This window comes from Chinchilla lanigera, unplaced genomic scaffold (genome assembly GCF_000276665.1).
Source record: "Chinchilla lanigera isolate Chin_1 unplaced genomic scaffold, ChiLan1.0 scaffold00015, whole genome shotgun sequence".
In the NCBI taxonomy this organism is placed as follows: domain Eukaryota; kingdom Metazoa; phylum Chordata; class Mammalia; order Rodentia; family Chinchillidae; genus Chinchilla; species Chinchilla lanigera.
In genome coordinates, this window is record NW_004955416.1 from 19,630,932 (window position 1) to 19,651,359 (window position 20,428).

The 20,428-nt window shown below is 40.4% G+C and overlaps 1 protein-coding gene across 6 annotated transcripts in view; it reads left to right on the forward strand.

The window, feature by feature from the left end:
• Positions 1–19,851, forward strand: part of Sv2b (synaptic vesicle glycoprotein 2B) — a 194,369-nt gene extending 174,518 nt beyond the window's left edge. For all 6 annotated transcript variants that reach the window (XM_005381593.2, XM_005381594.2, XM_013512680.1 and 3 more), the window contains 4 exons: positions 5,764–5,897; positions 7,787–7,987; positions 12,894–13,053; positions 16,995–19,851. In XM_005381593.2, coding sequence (XP_005381650.1) covers positions 5,764–5,897; positions 7,787–7,987; positions 12,894–13,053; positions 16,995–17,178 — 679 coding nt within the window. In that variant the 3' untranslated portion in view covers positions 17,179–19,851. The remainder of the gene's footprint in view (positions 1–5,763; positions 5,898–7,786; positions 7,988–12,893; positions 13,054–16,994) is intronic.
• Positions 19,852–20,428: the final 577 nt, after the last annotated feature.

Below are 20,428 nucleotides of genomic sequence, written 5' to 3' on the forward strand. Positions count from 1 at the left end.
TCCCTCCCTCCCTCTTTTCTTTCATACTTTTTTCTTCCTTTTTCTGCTTCTGGTGCTAGGGATAGAACCCAGGGCCTCATGCACCCCAGCCCCTTGTGTTACCATTCTTGATACTGCTCCTGTTCCTCTCCAGAGAAAATAGTTACCACTACCTTAAGTTGTTGCTTTATATTCATGCGTATTTTTGTATTTTTTCTTAACCTTACATATCTATAAACATTGCATGGTAGTTTTTATAAATTTTAGATACACTGTAAATGCTGTATTCTGTTATATAGATATATAATGTTATATATATTAATTAATATACTATGCATTCCACAGCTTGTTTTGTATAAAATTAAGATTTTGAGAATCTTATGTGTTGATTAGTGAAGTTATGTAACTCATCTAATTTAATTTAAATTTTACTACATGTATATTTCATAATTCTTTTGTTTTCCTTTTGATGGACATTAAAGAGCTGATTTTTTTTTGCTATTAAAACAGTGCTACAAAAATGTTCTTATAAAAGACTTTTTGTAGTCTATGTCCCTAGAAGTGGAAGCACTCGGGAAGGGGCCTTCTGGCTTGCACACACTCTCATGAGATACTCCTGTGTAACATGATCTTTTCCTGCTCCTTTCAACATTTTTCTTTTATATTTGTTGTTCAGCTGTTTGCATGTCGTACATTTTGTCCCTTTCCTTGTCCTCCTCCTCTTTCTCCTCATTGTCCTTTTTCATCTAGTATCTACTCTGCTTCGGATTCTCTGGATTTCTTGGACTTACAGTTTGATATGTCTTATTACTTTATGGAATTTTTTTGCCATTATTTATTTATATAGTTCTCCTATCAAATTCTCTTCCCCACTTGAATTCCCCATTTGGTATTTTCCTATGGCCCCTTAGATGCTTTTACATGCTTTTTTTTTGGTCCTCTCAGTTGTTTTGTCTTTTCTTTGTGTTTCAGTTTTGGTTATTTCTTTTGAATTATGTGTAATTTCAGTAATTCCTTCTTTTTGAACGATGAGTCTAACAATGAGTATCAAATGCATTCTAAGTCTTTGTTACTGTATTTAAAAGGTTCTAGCATTTCCATTTGACTAATTCTTACAAAGTTCATCTCTCCATTGGAAGTCCCCAACTATTCTAAGTACATTAAATTCCCTATCTGATAGTGCTGGTATTTGTATCATAGTTCACTTTGTAAATTATATCTTGATATCATGTTTTATTCTTGCTTTTTTATGTGTCTTGTAATTTTTGGTTGCAAGTCAGACATCTGAAGCTTAGAAATGGTTTTCCCTTTCTCTGCAAGGTTTTTATGCGTATGTGGAGGTGCTGAGTCAAACTAGTCAGTAATTGAAGTTTGTTTGAATTTTACCTTAGAAATCTGCTAGGGCTTCTATTTTTTAAATCAAGGTATAATTTACAATAAATTTTGCTCTTTTTAGTGTACACTTCTGTGAGTTTTGACAAATACATGCAATCATGTAACTACCACCATCATATAGATCCTGAACAATTCCATTGATCACCAGATTTCCTCATACCATTTTGTAGCCTTTCTTCTCTGGCCCAGAATTTCCCTGCCACTCTCCTTTCTTTTCTTCCTCTTTCTTTCTCATCCTTCACCTTTTGCCTCTTTTCCTCCTACTCCCCCTTTTTGGCTAGTACTGAGGCTTGAAGCCAGGGTTTCACACTGAATTATATCCTTGCCCATTTTTTTTTTTTTTTTTTTTAAATTTGAAACAGAATCTTGCTAAGTTGCTTAGGCTGGGCTCAAACTTTCAATCCTCTTGCTTCAGCCTCCCGGAGTTCTAAGGTTACTGGTGTGTACTACCGTACCTGGCTGCCTGTGATCTTCTTGATGTCATAAATGGAATCCTATCACAGGAAGCCCTTGGAACTTCCTTCTTTTATTTAGTATAGGAGTTGTGTATTTTTATTTAGTATAGGAGTTGTGTATTTTTATTTAGTATAGGAGTTGTGTATTTTTATTTAGTATAGGAGTTGCGTATTTTTATTGTGGAGTTATATTACATTTCCATATTTTGATTGCACCACTGTATTTTGTTTACTCATCAATTGAAGGGATTTTAGATCATTTGCAGATTTCTGCAATCAGTGTTTCATTTAGGATGTATATGACTATATTTATTTATGAATTTATTCTAATTTTCCATCATTAATTTAGTAATTGCTTTTATCTTTGTTAGTCCCCTTTTGGCCTTTTGTTCTATTCTTTAGATTCTACTTCAGTTTTTCTCCCAAAAGGTAGTAATGTGGTATAATCTTTGCAAAGGCAATAACATGGGGTATTGTGGTTTTCACACTTGGGTAGCCTGAGTAAGAGAAAGAGAAGAAGTTGGATTTACTGACAGATTCACTGTGCCCTTAGAGACAGTATTTGACTGACATTGGCACTAGGGGAGACCATTCTGTGGTTCTCCATGAAGTAATATTTCAGTTTGGAAAGACAGCCATTTCCTGAGGTCACTCATTTATTTCTTCCTGGGGGCTAGTGACAGTGAAGGTACTCTTTATTTATAGAGCCATATACTGCGGCTGGAAAAATCCATCTCCTCAGCACTCCTATTTTATGGATTTTTAAATGCAGGCCTAGGGAAGAGAGCAGACTTGCCTGAAATTGCTTGGATCCCTTGTTGGTTAAGAGCTGCAAGTTGATCTCTTCATTTTGTGGAAGTGCTGTCAGAGAGGTGTGCAGGCCTGAAGCCTACTTGTGGAGAATGTGACAAGTGATATAGAGCACCAGGAAACGAGTTTACTTCTTCTATTCTTTAGGAAAATCAGCTCCAAGCATTTCTTCTCTAAAGTGAATGATTCTTTTGTTTGTTTTGCTGGAGCTTGGAGCTGACATGGCTTAATAAGTCAGAGGTGGGGTGCAAGCCCTTTTCTGAAGGGCTTTATCTCATTTCTTTGTGCTGGAGGCCTCCTTGCAGTAGGGCATGTATGGGTGTGGAGTTTGGGGAAACATACCCTTATTTGTTTTCTCTCTCCAAAGCATAATTTATGGGGAAGAGAATTCTGTACCTAAAAAAAAGTTAATTAACTGATACACAGGGCCTGGAATGCCCTCCCTCCAAAAGCTTCTCTTGTGCTATAGGATACACATCTCATGTGGGTCTCAGGTGTGCGCTTTGAGGTGGTGGGATCACATACCTCCATCCTGACAATCATCTTGCTACATTTTAATGGTTGGTTTTCTTTGTTATCTCTTTAATTAGATTAAGTTTCTTGAGGGTTATACCAGTAAGCCTGGAGCATGATAACTTGACAAAGGTGACTTTGCTGTAGTTCTGGTCAGTTGGTAGACTAAGAACTAGATCTAGGGGAAACTGAAATCAAGCATTTGTAATAATAATTCTGTCCTAGACCTTAGATCACCGATGCTTCTCTTTTCTGAAGGGAAAATCTCTGCAACACATGTAGACTTCTGAACTTTTCTTTCAGCTTCTGAATTCTCCTGGTTAAAGAATCTTGGACCACTTTAGTATATAAGTTAGAGAATGGAGATGATTTGTATAAAGACTCATAAAATATGTGTTGGCCCTTTCTCCTTTTATCTCTTCCCTTATAATTTTGGCTTTTTATAACCCATTTGCAGATACATTTTAAGGTCAGCCTGTGTCATACTCATTTATGATTTATGACTCTGATTTCTCACCCACCCTTGGAAGGATATTAAAATATCACGTTGCCAGCCCATTATTATTATATTAAAGAGAAAGATATATCAAGAAAGGCAAAAAGCCTGAGACAATCTCCAGGAATAGTTATCCTGAGTAAATACATCTGGTATGCAAATTTTAAAATCATAAACATCTTTCTGTAATGAAAGCCTTACCAATTAGTTTTTAATGGAAACCAGAAGAGTCCACAGCAACTTTTAGAAGCTTCTTCTGTATTTAAAAATCTGTAGCACATTTGTCTCTGAAAAAGTTTACTCAAAATACTTTAGAGTAATGATTCTCAAATTTTTGGAAGTATAATAATCTGGTGTCTGCCTTGGTGATTGTTGTTCAAGATGTCTAGATAGAATAAAGAAAACTGAATCTTATTTGTTTGGTTGTTTTTATTTTTGTTTTGAGGACAGGGTCTTGCCATGTAGCTCAGAGTGGGCTTGAACTCTTTACTCAGTAGCCCAGGCTGGCTTCCAAATGGTGATCCTCCTGCCGTAGCCTCCTGAGTGCTGCAAAACTGCATCTGTGTGGATAGCCTCCTATTTCATTCTGTGGTCTCTCTTTGGCAAGCACTCGCTAGCCTTATGGGCTGGGAGGTCTTTTGCAGAAGTTAACAACAGGTGGTTCTAGATGAAGGCTCGAGCAGAACACAATATGGCACAACAGGTGTTGGTCACTGGCTGTATGGTCAGGGAGTGAATTATCTCAGGTCCCTGAGGAGGAGCAGTGACCCTGAGCATGCTGTGCCATGCCCAAGCCTGTGATTCCTACTGGATTGTAGCTTCATTTTCCCAGTTAGACTGGAGGGCAGGGGCTGTGGGTTTCTTGTCTGTACTCATTACAGTTAGTACTGTTTGCTGAGGACTGGATACATCAATGAATGAATGAATGAGCTGTAATTATTCACTTGTGAAAACATGGCCAAAAGCTCTCAGGCTAGAGGTTTGACCAACATCAGAGAATGTTAATGTATGTGAGAGAGATTTGAAGTGTATAATATTTTTCTTTCTCTCTAAATTAATGCAGGACTTGGAGTAGTACTGGTGGCTCCCAAATGTGGCAGTGCTTGGGAGCCGTGTAGCTGCCTTCTCCCCTCATTAACTGCATTTTTAAGCCAAAAATGTAATGAACACACTTGGTATAAAGTGCAAAGGAAGTTGATCTCACTCCTACCTCCACTGCATCTCTCCAGAACACACTACTTCCAGTTTCTTGTGTAACTCTACAGATGTATTTGGAATTGCATATGTCCTGCCTGTTCTCATGAATGGTCATATGTTTATACTTTATATTGCATCTGGACTTTTTCACCTAACAATGTATATTAACACATATGAATCAACCTCAATTACTGTAATGACTGCATGAAATTTTATTGTATGGTATTTGTCTACCTAGTATACATGTATGTATGTATACATGAATACATGTATTGCTATTGTAAGCTATGCTATAGTGAAGATGAATGAATGTGTCTCTTTGAATATGTGAACAAATCCATGGAGGACAAATTCCTAGACATGGTATTCCAAGGTCAAAGGGAATGTGCATTTTAAATTTTGCACAGTTGTTCCCTGAAGAGTTTGCATGGATTAAGTTCTACCATTGGGGTGAATGAAAGTGCTGATTTCCCAACATCAATATTGGGGCAATTTAAAAAATGAATATTTTTAGGCCTTCACAACTCTGTTGCTTCCAGACCCAGGAGAAGCCTAGGGACCCATATGTTTTTTAAAACTCCTGAGACAGTGAGATGTTGTCTGTATTTTCTTCCCACGCAATTTCACACTTCTGTGATTCTCACGTAGGTGGTCCATGAACCTACATTTTGGAACCACCAAGTTAGTGCAGAGCCCCTCATGTGTTCCTGGACTAGATGCTGGTTTCATACTCCTGATGCCCTTCCTGAGTAACAAATAAACAGCTAAGAAATGAGGAACTAGTCTTGGTTGAATAATGTTGTAGTATATTTTGTTAGGTGGTAGCCCTTGCTTTTGTCCTTCTGTATTACCTGTTTTGGTCTCGAGTCTCCCTTTCATCCAGGATGAATCACTCAGGGGCTAACATCTTTCCTACAGGTTCACAAGGATGTACTTTAAACATGTACTCTTCGAGGACACCTTTTTTGACGAGTGCTATTTCGAAGATGTCACATCTACTGATACCTATTTCAAAAATTGCACCATTGAGTCAACCATCTTTTACAACACAGGTAAGAGCATAGATAGGATGAGTGGAAGGTAATGAGGATAGACTGGTGTCTAAGATCCAAACACACAGTCCTGAGCTTCAAAAGGAGGAAAGTGTTTGTAGATACAGCACCAAGCCTTAGGGTGGAGACACAGGTACGAGCCCTAGGGATGACACAAATTAAGAGCACAGCCTTCACCAAGGGATTTAGCTTGTCTGTATCTCAGTTTTCCTCACATATCAAGTAGAAACAAAGGAAAAGTTCTGGCTAGGTGTTTCCATCTAGATGAGACCGATGCTGTATCCTAATGGCCTTTGGTAGGAACAAAGCACATCACCAATTAAAAACCAGCGTTCCTGGATGGTCTCATTTTGCGCGTGCAATGCATTCTTGGAGAACTTGCAGAATTTGAAATTTGTACCATTCAAAACTCATGTTTTCACAATAACAAGGAAAAGGGAAAATTACCTGTGTTCAAAGTCTGTGCATAAAGCAAGCTGCTGAGAATATTTTAGGAATACACCATTTCAGATTTCTGCAACTTAAAATGTCACAACATTCCACTACTCCACTGTGCTTTGTTACTTTTGCTACTCTCATCATAGGTCAGGAACATACTGAGTGAAGTTGAGACATAAAGAAACTGAGCTTTACTAGGGGCCTTACCTACAGGGTCTCAGCTGAGAAACACACTACTATTATCCCCACCTTACAGTGAAGGAAACTTACAAAGTGCTCAAGGGCACAGCTGGTAAAGTGCGTGTGGGAGTGGATCCATTCCTCAATTGTTTGACTCTAGGGTCTGTGGTCTTTCCACTGAATTACTTACATTATATCCAGATTTGTGCTTTTTCCCCTGGTATCAGCACGAAGGGATAGTTTATACAACAGCATCTTTGCCCATTGTGGTATCAGCCACAAAATATTCAGTACCTGCTATCTGAATGTCCCTCAGTCTCTTAATAATCTGTTACAAGACTTACCTTCCTGAATTTGTTTTTTGGTCTCAATTAAAAAAATAACAAGCTCCAGAAATTTACTACTTGTCATTAAAAACTAGCTCATTCTTTTCCTCTTTTAAGTTTTAATGATCCCTCTTTATTTGCATACTGTTAACACAGGATGTTTTGAAACACTTATAGTTGGCCAATGTCAGAGGTGGGTGAAGCAATGGAGATAATCAGGACCATGCCACCAGTTTTCTAAGTAGAGACTCAGGGAAGTCTAAGAAGGCCAGTTCCCCAAATACAAATATCTCTCTTTACCCTTTTGTCTTCTACAATAGCAGGTCTTAGTGTCAAAAAAAATGAGCACATATCTGAGCATGGTGGTGCATGTAATTCCAACACTCAGCAGGCTGAGACAGGAGGATTGACATGAGTTGGAGGCCAGCCTGTGCTACATAGTGCATTCCAGGCCAGGCTGAACTACATGGTGAGATTCTATCTCAAAAAATAAAACAAAAAAAACCCCAAAAAGTACAACAAAAAAGAAGATGTGCAAATAGGGTTTTGTTGTTAAAGGTGTTGAGGTTTCTGCAAAGGGTGGTTCATTCTAGACCTGACTTTCTTGGATTCTGTTTCACTAAGCCAGGTAGCTTCATGGGAGCAGCCCAGCCACTGTGGCTCTTACTGTCATCTAACTGATACAGACAGAACTGCTATGCAGTTGGAAAGATGATATATTTTAAAGTGCTCCTCAGATTCATCTTAATTTTATGTCTCCTTGTTATGGTAATTTGAAGAGGTCATTGTGCATTTGACAGTGTCTCTATCCATCCACGCCTGGCTGCACCTTGACTATGAGTCATAACTTGCCCTTGGGATGGAGTGTGATTCCCTCCTGCCTCTGCCTTACTCTCCCCGATCCCCCTGCACTCATAGGAACCAAAGCTTTCCTTCTCTTCCCAGATCTCTACAAGCATAAGTTCATCAACTGTCACTTCATCAATACCACCTTTCTGGAGCAGAAGGAGGGCTGCCACATGGATTTTGAGGAAGACAATGACTTCCTGATTTACCTTGTCAGCTTCCTGGGCAGCCTGTCTGTCTTACCTGGGAACATCATTTCTGCCCTGCTCATGGATCGGATCGGAAGGCTCAAGATGATCGGTGAGTTCTTAGTGGTGTTCCTCTGGCTTCCATGGCTTGGGTAGTGACTTTCAAGAGTAATAAAGCAATGGAGTGTTTCTTTTTTCTCAAGGAAATCTTGTAAAGTAAACCTAGCAGGTAAGACTGAATCTACTGTTGTAGACCCAAGGAAACATGTCTGGGGGAGACCAGAGCTCCATAGCAAGAGTCTTAGAGGATGGACTCTGTCATTTCTAGACTTGTTCTAGTTTCACTTCCATAAGATATTGACTATATTCAACCTACCTGCATCATAATATTATTATGAAAAAGCATAAAATGCCCTTAAAGGATAGTTTGATTATTTAAGATGAGTCATATTGCCTTTCTTGTTTACTAGTAGTAATAGTTTGAGCTGTGGAGTTGCACAGACCCCTGTTGAAGTCCTCTTCCATAATGATTGTGTGACTTTGAACATGTTCTTTTTCTTCTCTGGTTTTCACTTTCCTTCTCTTTCTAAGATGAGGACACCTAGAGATAGCTGGTTGTAAAGAATTGAGTATACCATGCCCCAAATATCTTGTAAAGCTCAATGTATTGTAGACTCTTAAAACAGGGAGTTGTATTCATATACGGCTGCTTCATCTCTCCAGGATTGGCATCCATTTGCTGCAGGGACACAAAGCCATACATGATAAAAAAGAAACAAAATATATATATATTGAGGGCCAGGGTAAAGTGTATTAGAATAAGTCCAGGTGGAGAAACAAGAGACACATTAATAAAAGTACCATTAAGGATCTGCTCTAGGGATGTAGTTGATTAGGATGATTAATACAAAGTTTTCTATTAGTGAAACTCAAAGGGAAAGAAAACAAATCCCATAGTCATTTTGTTGGAGATGAGACACTCAATCAGGTCTGTGTGGGAAGGAAACCTTTTCCTGGCATTTGACTCATATTGAGTATTATTATTATAACTAGGGACCATGAAATTCAGAATAGTGAGCACATGAAGTGCAGTGTGAGTTTGGTTTTTTAATCTTGTGGGGAAGAAGGAGACTGTGCTCGTGGGTACAGCAGACGGAGCTGTCTCTGTTAGGGGCAGTGTCCTGGTTTGTCCTGAAGCCCGATGGGAGAAGGAAAGGAGGTTTTTAATGTCTGTGATGCCCATGTCCCCAGCACAATGCCTGCCTACAGGTGACTCTTGGTACAGCCACTGAACTGACTAGGACCAATGAAGATAGTCACTGTCCTGTGTGAGCCGGCAGCCCCAAGCGATCAGCAGAGGGTGTGCTGTAAGTTAGGCAGTCATCTTGACCAAAATTAGCTTCATGAGTTGCACAAGTTCCTTTACTTCTGTCAACTTGCATTTCATAAAAATTGTTAAAATAGTATCTCTGCCTAAGTGAGAAAGTGAAGCAGATTGGTGACACTTCTGCCACTTAGCCTTCTGAGTTGAGAGTCTAACAGCGTATTTAGTGGTCTTTAGATTGCCAAGGAAGGTCTGGGGAAGGCGTGGTCTGGGGAAGGCATGGGGTAAGTATAAATGTGTGACCCCGCATGGGTCCAGGGGACAGGCAGGATGGTGAGAGAGTCAACACCTTCTCCTTGCTGTTGAAGCCACTCTTGTCATTATGGACACATCCCTGATCACAGTTGGCCTCTCATGCTGCCTGAAGGCATGCTTCCCACATGAGAGATCCAGACCTACTATTTACTCATTCTTCACACACCATCTCTAATCATTGCCTCTGTTTTGCTTCTGAGCTAGAGCACAAGCTTAGGAAGGGCTTTGATGGTTCCCTCTTGGTCTCTGAACCCTCAGCCTTTAGGAAAATGCCTGGCATCTAATAGGCTAGCTCCTGTATCCTCAATGCATAGTAAATGCTGGGTGTTCAGTAAGTATCCATCCCACACTGTCGTTGTGAGATGTGGTGGACTATTCTGAAACGGTCTCTTGCATACCCACAGACCAACCCTGCTGGAGGAGCTGCTAGAGCAGCTTTGGTTTCTCTGCTAGGCTCTTGGCTGGGTGCAAGTCATTCCTTATTAGCATCAGAGTAGAAGTTTTTCTAATGAGGCTATTGCTCACTCATGTATTCACTCAATAAACATTTACTTATGCAGTATTTATTCTCTGCCACACTGTGGGGGAAGCAATAGGAATGCAGCAGTAATTGAGCCAGTCAGTATCCCTGTGCTTAAAGAGCAAATGATCTATTGGGAAAGACAGACATAAGCTAGAAATTCCATTTACCTAATGTTATGAAATGCTTACGATGGGTCAGGCTGTGTTTCAAGCAGTTTATAAATATTAACGCATTGAATCCTCACTGTAATCCTTTGAGCTAGGTACTGCTTTTATCAACATTTTACAGATGGGGAAAATGAGACAGTATAGAGAGGTTAAGTGACTCATTCAGGGTCCCATGGGCATTAAATGGTAAAACTAGACCATATGGGCCATTACTTCATTCATTTGGTGATATTTTGAGTAACAAACATTTATCAGCATTTATTGTAAGCCGAGTCCCTTGCTGGTGTCTTTGAGGGATGCATGCATGTACCGTTCTCAGGGCACTTGTGATCCACAGATGCCTGAATCCTCCCCTTCAAACGCTTTCCTAGACTTTGCAAAGAGCTCACCAGGTACCTGGTTATGGCCCTACCACTTTCCAGAGTCGGCAGACCCCTTAACAGTTGCCATTTCCCAGCTCATCCGCAGGCTGCAGTACTAGTTTTGCAGCCCCTGGTCTGAGAGTGAATCCAGGCTAGGGGTACCGCACAGAGACGTTTCTTATTGAGGCCAGATCAGCCGTCCAGTTTATTGGGAAGCAGGGTTCCTCATTTCCCATGGCCTTGATGCCTGGTAGGCACTTGTGCCTTACATTCTAGCTGGTTCTTTGGGGCCTGCTTTCTAACCTCCTTCCGGCTGACCCTGAGCCCACCTGTTTTCCTGTGCTGTTCCTGGTCTGTAGCTTGTTCTATCACATACCACACTGCACATCCACGTGGGACTTCCTGAGCTCCCCTGATGGGATTACTGGGTTTGGGCAGGATTTGGCACAGTCTTCCTTTGAGAGAATCTCTTATCGTTATTCTGTCAGGACTCAGGTAGTCCTAGTGGGAGAAGAATTCATACCAGATGGTTGCAGTGAAGAGACTATTGATGGGAGAACTTTAGAGGCCCGGACAGGCTTTTGAGAACAAATGAGGTGGATGAGATACCCAGACATGAGCAAATGTGGGTTTCAATCACCACCTCAATGGCTGCAGGGTCAAGGAGTAAAAAGAGCATTAGCAGAGCTCAGTGGGGATTGGGATCATGGAGGCAGAGCTACCTGGGAGGAGCTGTGGTCTTGGAGGGAGGAGCCTTTGGTGAAAGAGGGGCTTCTAAAACAGGAGGGAAGTTGGGGAGAAACACTTCAGCCCCTTTCTCCTCCCAGTGGATAAGGATGTCCATGCCCCAGCTTTCCCAGGGGGGCACTCTGGGAATGAAAGGGCAGAGAGATTTCTGAGTGGAACGGGTGTAAATGCAGAAGAGCAGAACAGCTCTTCCTGAGGTCATCCCTGGGTCACTCTCTAGGCACAAGTTCTCATAGGAAAGTGAGCTCCATGAGAATGCTGATGTTTTTGTCTTAAGTGTGTTATTTATTTATATTTATTTACTTACATTTATGTTTCTTTAAAATGTTTAGTTTATTTCTATTGCTCGATTATAATTGCATATATTTATGTGATACACAGGGACATTAAAATATACATATACAATGTGGGATGGATAAGACAAGTAAATTAACATGTCCATCACCTTACCTACTTATTTTTTGTGATGAGACCTTTGAAGTGTAGTCTTTCAAAAATTCTGAAACATACAATGTATTGTTATTAACTACAGTCATGCAACTGTGCAATAGGTTTGTGTTAGTTGGCTTTTTGTTGCTATGACAAAAACACTTGAGATAATCAACTTAAATGGGTGAAAGGTTTCTCTTTGCTCATAGTTTCAGTACATTATCACCTGGTGTGATCACTTTGATCCTGTGGTGAGGTCATAGCAAGGAGTGTGGGAGGGCGAAGCTACCAGGAAGCAGAAGAAGAGAAGAAGGGGCCATGGCCACAATGTCTCTTTCAAGGTCACACCCTAGTGATCTAGTTTCCATCACTTCCCAATAGTACCATGAGCTGGGGATCACACCTTCAATACCCAAGCTCTTGGGGGACATTCAAGAGCCAAACCATAGCAAGATCTCAGAAATGTATTTCTCCTAATGGAAACCTGGTATCCTCTGACTGACATCTCTCCAGTCCACCCCCAGCTCCGGGGATAACCACTCTTCTATTTTCTACTTCTGAGTTCTACACTTTTAGATTCCACATATACATAAATAAGATTATGAAATATTTGTTTCTGTGCCTGGTTTATTTCACGTGTCCTTTAGTTCTATCCATTTGACAGCAAATGGTAGGGTGTCACTGTTCTTTAAATCACTGAATAATATTTCCTTATGTGTGTGTAGGACGTTTGCTCTATTTATTCCTCTGTTGGTGGGTATTTAGGTTGACCATCTCCTCTGTTGTTGAGCAGTGCATCAGCGAACACGGGAATGGAGATGGTTCTTTGATGTAATGATTTCAATACCAGAATACATTTTTAAAGGTTGATGCTGATGTCTCTCAAGCATCTCAAACAATGTCAGGCACATAACAGATTCTCAGCAAATACTTCCATCTGCCCCATTCCCTGTCTTTCGGGCTGGGTAGTGCTATAGAGTGGTGATTTCAAAATGCTCCCTGGAATAGCACGTGTGGGTTCACCTGTGCATTTCAGATCGCCTGCTCCTTCAGGCGTGCCTCTGAGCGTGGGAGATGAGGGGAGATGTGGATGAAAGTCTTGCCCAGGACACGGGCTTCATGCTTCTCTCTGCCCTTGCCCTCCCTCACAGGTGGCTCCATGCTAATCTCGGCAGTCTGCTGCTTCTTCCTGTTTTTTGGCAACAGTGAGTCTGCGATGATCGGCTGGCAGTGCCTGTTCTGCGGGACCAGCATCGCAGCCTGGAATGCTCTGGATGTGATCACTGTGGAGCTGTACCCCACCAACCAGAGGTCAGCTCTTCCCTGGGCTTCCCTCTAGGGCTGCTGGACTTCTCTGGACAGAAGACCACCTGCCCGCTAAATCCTGTGCCGGGCATGGTCATCTTGTCTTTCTGGTGTTTCCTGAACCAAATATTTCTTAGATTCTTGAGCTTCTCCCCTGTGGAGCCTGGTGTAGGCCCAGAAGAGGGCAGGCTAGTGTGTGATAGGATGTGGTGGGTGGCAGGAACTGAAGGAGGAGAGCCAGTTCTGCCTAGGAGAGAGGAATAAGAGGGGACAGTAGGCAAAAGCTTTTGTGCCAGGCAGTCACAGATGGGTGAGGATAGGCTTGCCCATGGGAGATAAAGGGGGAAGAAAGGTGAGCTAGAATCACACAGAGTTGGAGGCAAGGGGAGAGGAGTAAGGTGGGAATGAGATAGGAAGGTCAGGGCTTCCACAGAAAGCATGGCAGGGGTGCCCAGGGTTAACTTTTATTCTGTACAAGCCACCTGGGAAAAGGCTTACTTTTAAAGGCATAGGGCTGAGGTCATTATCAATAGTTATTTCTCCTCAGGGAGGGGAAACTGTAAATTTTAAAAATAGCAGATAAGTGGCCTTGTGGTCAGAGAGGAATGCCAGGTATTAAAAAGATGAGTGAATGAAATTCTAAGTAATGCCTTAATGATTCTCCTAACATTAGTGATGCAGATGCTGGGGATTTGGGTAACTGTGGAAGACTACGACATACATTTGTGGAACCCCTCTCCCCTGAACCAGAGAATATTAAATTTTATGAAAAAAATCTGTGGAGGAAAAATGATTACTAGTTGAATGTAACATGGTTTTTGCATCTAGGAAACAAGAGAGTGAAATAAAGAGACAGCTAGAAACTAAAGTAATTTGATCAGGCGGAGAGTAGTAAAATTTAAGTCTTAAAATATATTATAGGTTTAATAACATAGGTTTTTAAATATATAAGAAAGTGTAATTGAAGTCCATCTGGTAACATAAAATACTAGTGTTTCATGTTTGAAACACTCTGTAAATAAAACCATACAGATCTCTCTACTAAGAGGTATAAAAGAAGATTCAAATATATGTCAAGATAAACCTCATTTTGGATGGGATAATGTGATCTTACAAAAATGTCAAATTGTATTTAGATTTACTCTAACTTACAAGAAAGAATATGTTCAAAGTTCAGTGAAAATTTCCCCCTTGGCTGCTTGAAAAAATTATTTTAAAGTTTATTTGGAAAAGCACACATATAAAAATATATAAGAAAATACAGAAAAAGAAAAGTTTAGAATGAGGGGTTTATGATTATAAAGGTATAGTGTGGTTTATTTATAGCCAGAAATACAGAAAGATTTTTGGGGGCAAAGTTGTATCCCCACTCTTAATAAACCCGGTATGAGAAGGAAATATTTTATTTCCATTGGGGAGGTAGTGTTGGGAATATTGTTTGTGTATAAGATGAGGTCATGACAAGATAAGAGGTCACTGACAGTTATCTCTGAGAAGTATGATTGAGGGTTAGTAACTAGTCTTAGGTTCTGCCACGGATTTAGAAACTCCAGGTAGCCATACCTTCAGAAGGTACCATTTCATTTTTCTTCTCTGTAGACGTCTACAGCAGACTTCTTTTTAAAAAATCAAGTTTATTGGTACAATTTAGATATACATAATGATCACATTAATCATAGAGAATTTGTACATATACATGGTATATCCTGGTTCCTCTTTTTTTTTTTTCAATTCCCTCCCCTCCCTTGACCTCCTCTTCCCCTCCTCATTTACAAAGCTTTGTTTCCATTTTATATTTATTTTATCATTTTTTTCTTTTCCCTTCCTTCCTTTCCCTTTCACCCCTCCTTAGTTTCCCTTTGTTTTGAACAGTTTCTTCCTATTTCACAATACCTATTATACAGTTTGGTCCTTATGTTTACCCTTTCTGTTTCTCACACTGAAGAAACATGTGATATTTACACATGAGTGTCTGATATATTTCACTTAAGGGTAGGGTCTCAAGGTGCACCCATTTACCTAGGAATATCTCAATGTCCTTCTTTATGGCTGAGTAGAACCTCTTTGTGTAAAACTAATCAGTCTTTTTTGTCCATTCCTTAGTTGATGGGCATTTGGGTTGTTTCCAAGATTTTGCTATTACAAACCATGCTGCTATACACATGGATGTACATATATCACTGTGGTATGATGTTTTTAATTCTGCTGGGAAGATACCCAGCAGGGGAATTTATGGGTTAAATGGGACCTCTAATCCTAGTTTCTTGAGGACTCTCCACACTGATTTCCACAGTGGCTGTACCAGTCTACCCTCCCACCAACAGTGGAGAAGGGTTTCTTTTCCCCCACAGCTCTGCCAGAATTTGTTATCAGTTGCATGGGAAATACAGCAAAGAATCATCTCATCCCATTGAAAAGCTTTTGCATAGCAAAAGAAATTACCAGTAGAGTGAAGAGACAACCCACAGAGAGGTGAAAAAAATTTTAGCCAATTGTCCATCAGACAAGAGACTAATATCTAGAACATACAAAGAATTGAAAAAAAATTAAGACCCCTCTCAAATTTAAAAACCCAATCACAAAATGGGCATCTGAGATGAATACATACTTCTCAGAGGAAGAAACATAAATGGCAAATAAATATATGAAAAAATGTTCAACATCACTGGTCATTCGAGAGATACAAAGTAAAAAGGCACTGATCTCCCTAGTGTAAGAACCTGAAAGAGTACATAAAACCCAAAAGATACAATTGATATTGTGAAAGGGAAAGAAATTGCTCAAAGGGAAGGAACAATTGGGAAAGGAGAAAAAGAAAGAAGGAAGGGAAAATTATATATGTGTGTGTGTGTGTGTGTGTGTGTGTGTGTGTGTGTGTATAGCTGGGATAATTGTACCACTGATGTCTAATGGTTTATTGAAAGGAACAGTTAATACTTAATTTTTTTGACAAATTTTGCATGCTTACATCTGGTAATCTGAAAAACTAATTTGAAGGCAACAATATGCAGTATAACAACCATTGGTGAATTCCTACCATCTTGTTTAGTGAAGTTCTGTATCATTTCTAATGTTTTTAAAATAATTTTTTATTCTCTTTAATGGTTTGATCAATCTTGCATTCTTACATGTGATAATCTGAGCAACTTCATTGAAGATAACAATATGTAATATAACAACCACTGTTAATTCCTATCTTTCTGTTTTGAAACCCTGTATCATTTCTATTGTTTCTGTCTATGTTGTTATTTTGTTATTGTTTTTTTACCCTCTTCATAAGAAAAAAAAAAATTATTGAGATTCCATCTCACTCCAGAAAGGATGGTAATTATTGAGAAACTGACTCTTTGTATGTTATCCTCCCTTGCATGGTCTTAGTCATGTCCAGGATGAGACTATCTGTGTTCCAGGAAGTAAGATTGGAGGAAGAAGGATGAAAGAGGAGAGAGCAAACGACTCACTCATGATCTCTCCTAAGGAAAATTTTCAGCAGAGGCCACTTGGATCACTTGGATTGGCCAAACCTGTCACATGACAACAGCCAGCAGCAACGAAGTCTGGGAAATGTAGTCTTACAGTTGGAGAAATGCAATGCAAACACTACTAATAGTCTCAGCCAATAACTTGATTATTATTATTTTTTTTTTTTGCTATTTCACAATAAGCAAGTACGGTCAGACATTTTAAGAAGAGATATATTTGAAAAGATGAAAAGAGTCTGAAGATAATAACAATACATTAATAGTGGTGATTGCCTTAGATATCCCTACAGCTTTATATTTTTCTGTATTTTCAAATTTGGTTACAATGAGAATGTGTTGCTTTTACATTTAGGAAAAAAATACCTCACACATCTTCTGTTCTTGCACCAAGGAAATGAAAGAACCCAGTCTCATTCCTCTGATGAATTTCAGGAATTCAAAATTATTTCCTCTCTTCTTTTGCAGGGCAACGGCCTTTGGCATCCTCAATGGATTATGCAAATTTGGCGCCATCCTGGGAAACACTATCTTTGCCTCTTTTGTCGGGATAACTAAAGTGGTCCCCATCCTCCTGGCTGCTGCTTCTCTGGTTGGGGGTGGCCTGATTGCCCTTCGGCTGCCAGAGACTCGAGAACAAGTCCTGATGTGAACAGCCTATGGGGAGAGGAGAGATTGAAAGGATCTTGGCCAGGACACTTAAATGCAGCCACACTTCCTGCCTCCCGCTGTCCACAGGAGACATGGATAGCACAGGAGGAGAAGTTGATTTTGCGATCCGTAGTTTAGGACCCACTTCAGCTGTTAATATGTATGTTTCTCAGGTGACTGATTTGGGGGTGCCTTGAGTCAGCCTTAGAATCCCAGAACCATGTGCTTGGCTTCAGGTCTCCCCAGCTCAAGGTAGTAGGAGGACTCTTCAGTGGGTGCACATACTAAGCAAGGAGTATGCATTTCCCTAAAAGAAGTGCAAGGACTCTTATGCTTTTCAAAATGCTCCCAGGAGCCCAGTGACCTAACATGTTGACTTGGCTGGGGGTTAGAGTCATTACATGAATATTAGTCTTGAAGAACAGGATATGTATATTTTTGCATTTGAAATGATCACTATCATATTTTCCACTTGAAGATTGGCACAGTAGCATCAAAGATACTCTGATATAGAAAACCAAATATTTGAGCATTGTCTTGAGAGGCGGACTTTTCTCTAGTGTCTTCAGCATTCTGTAATGATTGGGGACACATTTAAGAATATTTATTCCTGTGTTGCTCGGTTCAAAGAAACGTAAGGGGATAGGTGTCCTGTAAGCTAAGTTTGTGTGTAATTGTCTTTGGGTTTTACTTTCACAAATGGCAGCTGCAAATATTGTCAGCATCTTAACCCTATTTTGAGAGAAGTTGGTGTTTGGGTCTCCCAAACTGGGTCTAATCAAATGAAACGGAAGCATAGTTTCTTATAGCCACTTAACCTGTCATCAGAAGGAGGCACTTAGCAAATTAAGTGCAGTTTCATTTAAGCCAGGCATTTTTCTATGTGTAGGTAGAATGGTTTCTTTGCCCTCCTACACACATCACTCTGAAGATCAAACTCACGGTCCTCAGTGGCTGTGTTTGACTTTGCTGCTCACCCAGAAACAATATAAGGAGAACTCAGTGACCTCTGGCACTCTTTGCGGGCAAGAATAAAATGACACGGGGCATGAGAGGAATGGTGAAGCTTAGTAGTTCTTCAAGGTGTAAATTTAGCAGTAAAGCACATTTGTTGTGATTGTTGGTTCCCGTGAGACACCAATGCTGTGTGTTCCTTTTCAGGGCTTTTAAAACTCAGGCCATTGGCATGGGAGTGAAGGAATGTAATTGATGTCAGATATATTTTTCTTCAAGACTCTAAGAGATCTGAGATGCAGTTTGAAAGACCAAAGGGGAATGGGTGGGGCAAGGAGCCCAAGACAAACTGCTCTGCTAAGGGTCAGTAATGGACTGAAGTCTTGACTCCATGGAAAAGAAACTTTTTAACCATCAGAACTTTCTAGCAATGAAACGAGCAGTGAGCTAAGAGTTCCTGCCCTTAAAGGTGAACTTGCCCAGGCCGGGTGAGCATCAGTCTACAAGAACTCCTTTGCTCAGTTGTTTTGCAGCACTCTCAATAGCTCTGCAGTACTACACTTTCCCTGTCAGAAATCCCCAAAAATTTGAAACAGAATAATAATGGCTCCATGGAGTGTTTTCTCAGTCTTGATGAAATGCTCAGGTCAAGCTATCTTTCTGACATTCTCCTGATTAACAGGTGAGGAGGGGAAAGAGAAAATCGCCTGACACATCCCCACCGTCAATTTGAGGTCTGTTTTACTGATTAAAATGTTTACTCTGCTGCTCTTGTCTGTGTTTATTCACCCCACTTTTTTTCTGTACAGGGAGAGAAGACACATCAACTGTGATTTGATTCCCTGATTCCTCCTAATGTACATGTTTATGTATATACATATAAATATACCGCTGTGTATTTATGTTCATCTCAATGTTTTATAGGTGTTCATTAACATAATGCTATGCCAATAATGAGAGACTCTGTAATATACCTGTAATATACTTTCCTTATTCACGTGATTTGAAATATAGTGGCTAGGTTCGTACAAGAGAAGTGTGTAGACCTGGGATTACCACATCCCTCCTAACATTATTCTTCAATGGGGTAATACAATTAATTGAGCAGCAGCCACTTAAGAAATGTATGAGGCAGTCAGAGCCTGCATTTCTAGTTAAGATGAATCTTGTGAATTTAAAATCTGATGAATTTTGAGGCAAATGACTTTTGGGTTAACAACTCTCTTTGGTTTCTAAGCTCTAACTCCATCATTATCTTTACGGCTCCTCCATCCAACTGCCTAACCAACCAAGGGCAATTCCTGTCGCATCCATCATGCAGGAGTAGGTGGAGGGTGCAGCCCTGGTCTGTGGCCTTCCCTACGAAGGATTGTCTGGCACTGGTACCTGCCACTTCTTCAGTGCTGTCACTCCTGCTGAGATGAATGTGTCTTTAAAAATAGTCTCTGTGGCAGGTCACTGGGGGATAACGTACAGCTTTCCCGGAGATCCATTCTTTCTCATTTCGTCTTCTACCTCCAGGAACTCCCAATGGTATCTGTGGTGGGATAAAGTATGAGGTGCTCTTTCGTTGAGCAAATCTGTTCACGGTTCATGATGTATTTCACGATGCCCAGTCTTGGAGTAGTTAGTTACTTTTAATAGTCTTCAACTGTATTGTGTCATCGCCTGATGCTGATTTTTGATCTTTTGTTTCATTAAAGATAATTAGTGAAAGAGATATGCCTGTTGGTGAACTTTGTAGCACATTAGTTTGAGGTTATGTAATAAATAATTCCATTCTGCGGGTTCCCTGGGATCTTATGGTAGCCCATTAAATAGTCCAAACAATAAAAATAATGTAAGCAAACCTCTGCAAACTTGGGTGAAAGGTTATTTCCAGGGAGTAAGATCTCCTCTGTTTTCTTAATTGACTGACCTGGCTTGGGGGGAACACTGGGACTTATTTCCTTCATACAGGGACCTAGAGAGGTTACTGATGTGAGCAAGGCACTATGGGGGCCAGGAGCGATGCCCGCCTCTTTTCACAGACTCATCCTAAAGTCACTGATGCCTCCTCAGCACCTACCATCGCGTCTTTGTGAAGTGGGACCACGTGACCAGCACTTACCCTCCATTCTCCGGGACCGGCGATTGCATATTCACTTGATTGTTTTACGTAGAACAAGCAGAAGGATCAGTATAAACATGAACAGATGGACATTTATTCATCTGTTTATCCCTTTCTTCTCTCCCTCCTTCTCTCCATCCTTTTCTTTATTCTTTCCTTCCCTCCACAAATCCTGAGTGAGTCCCTA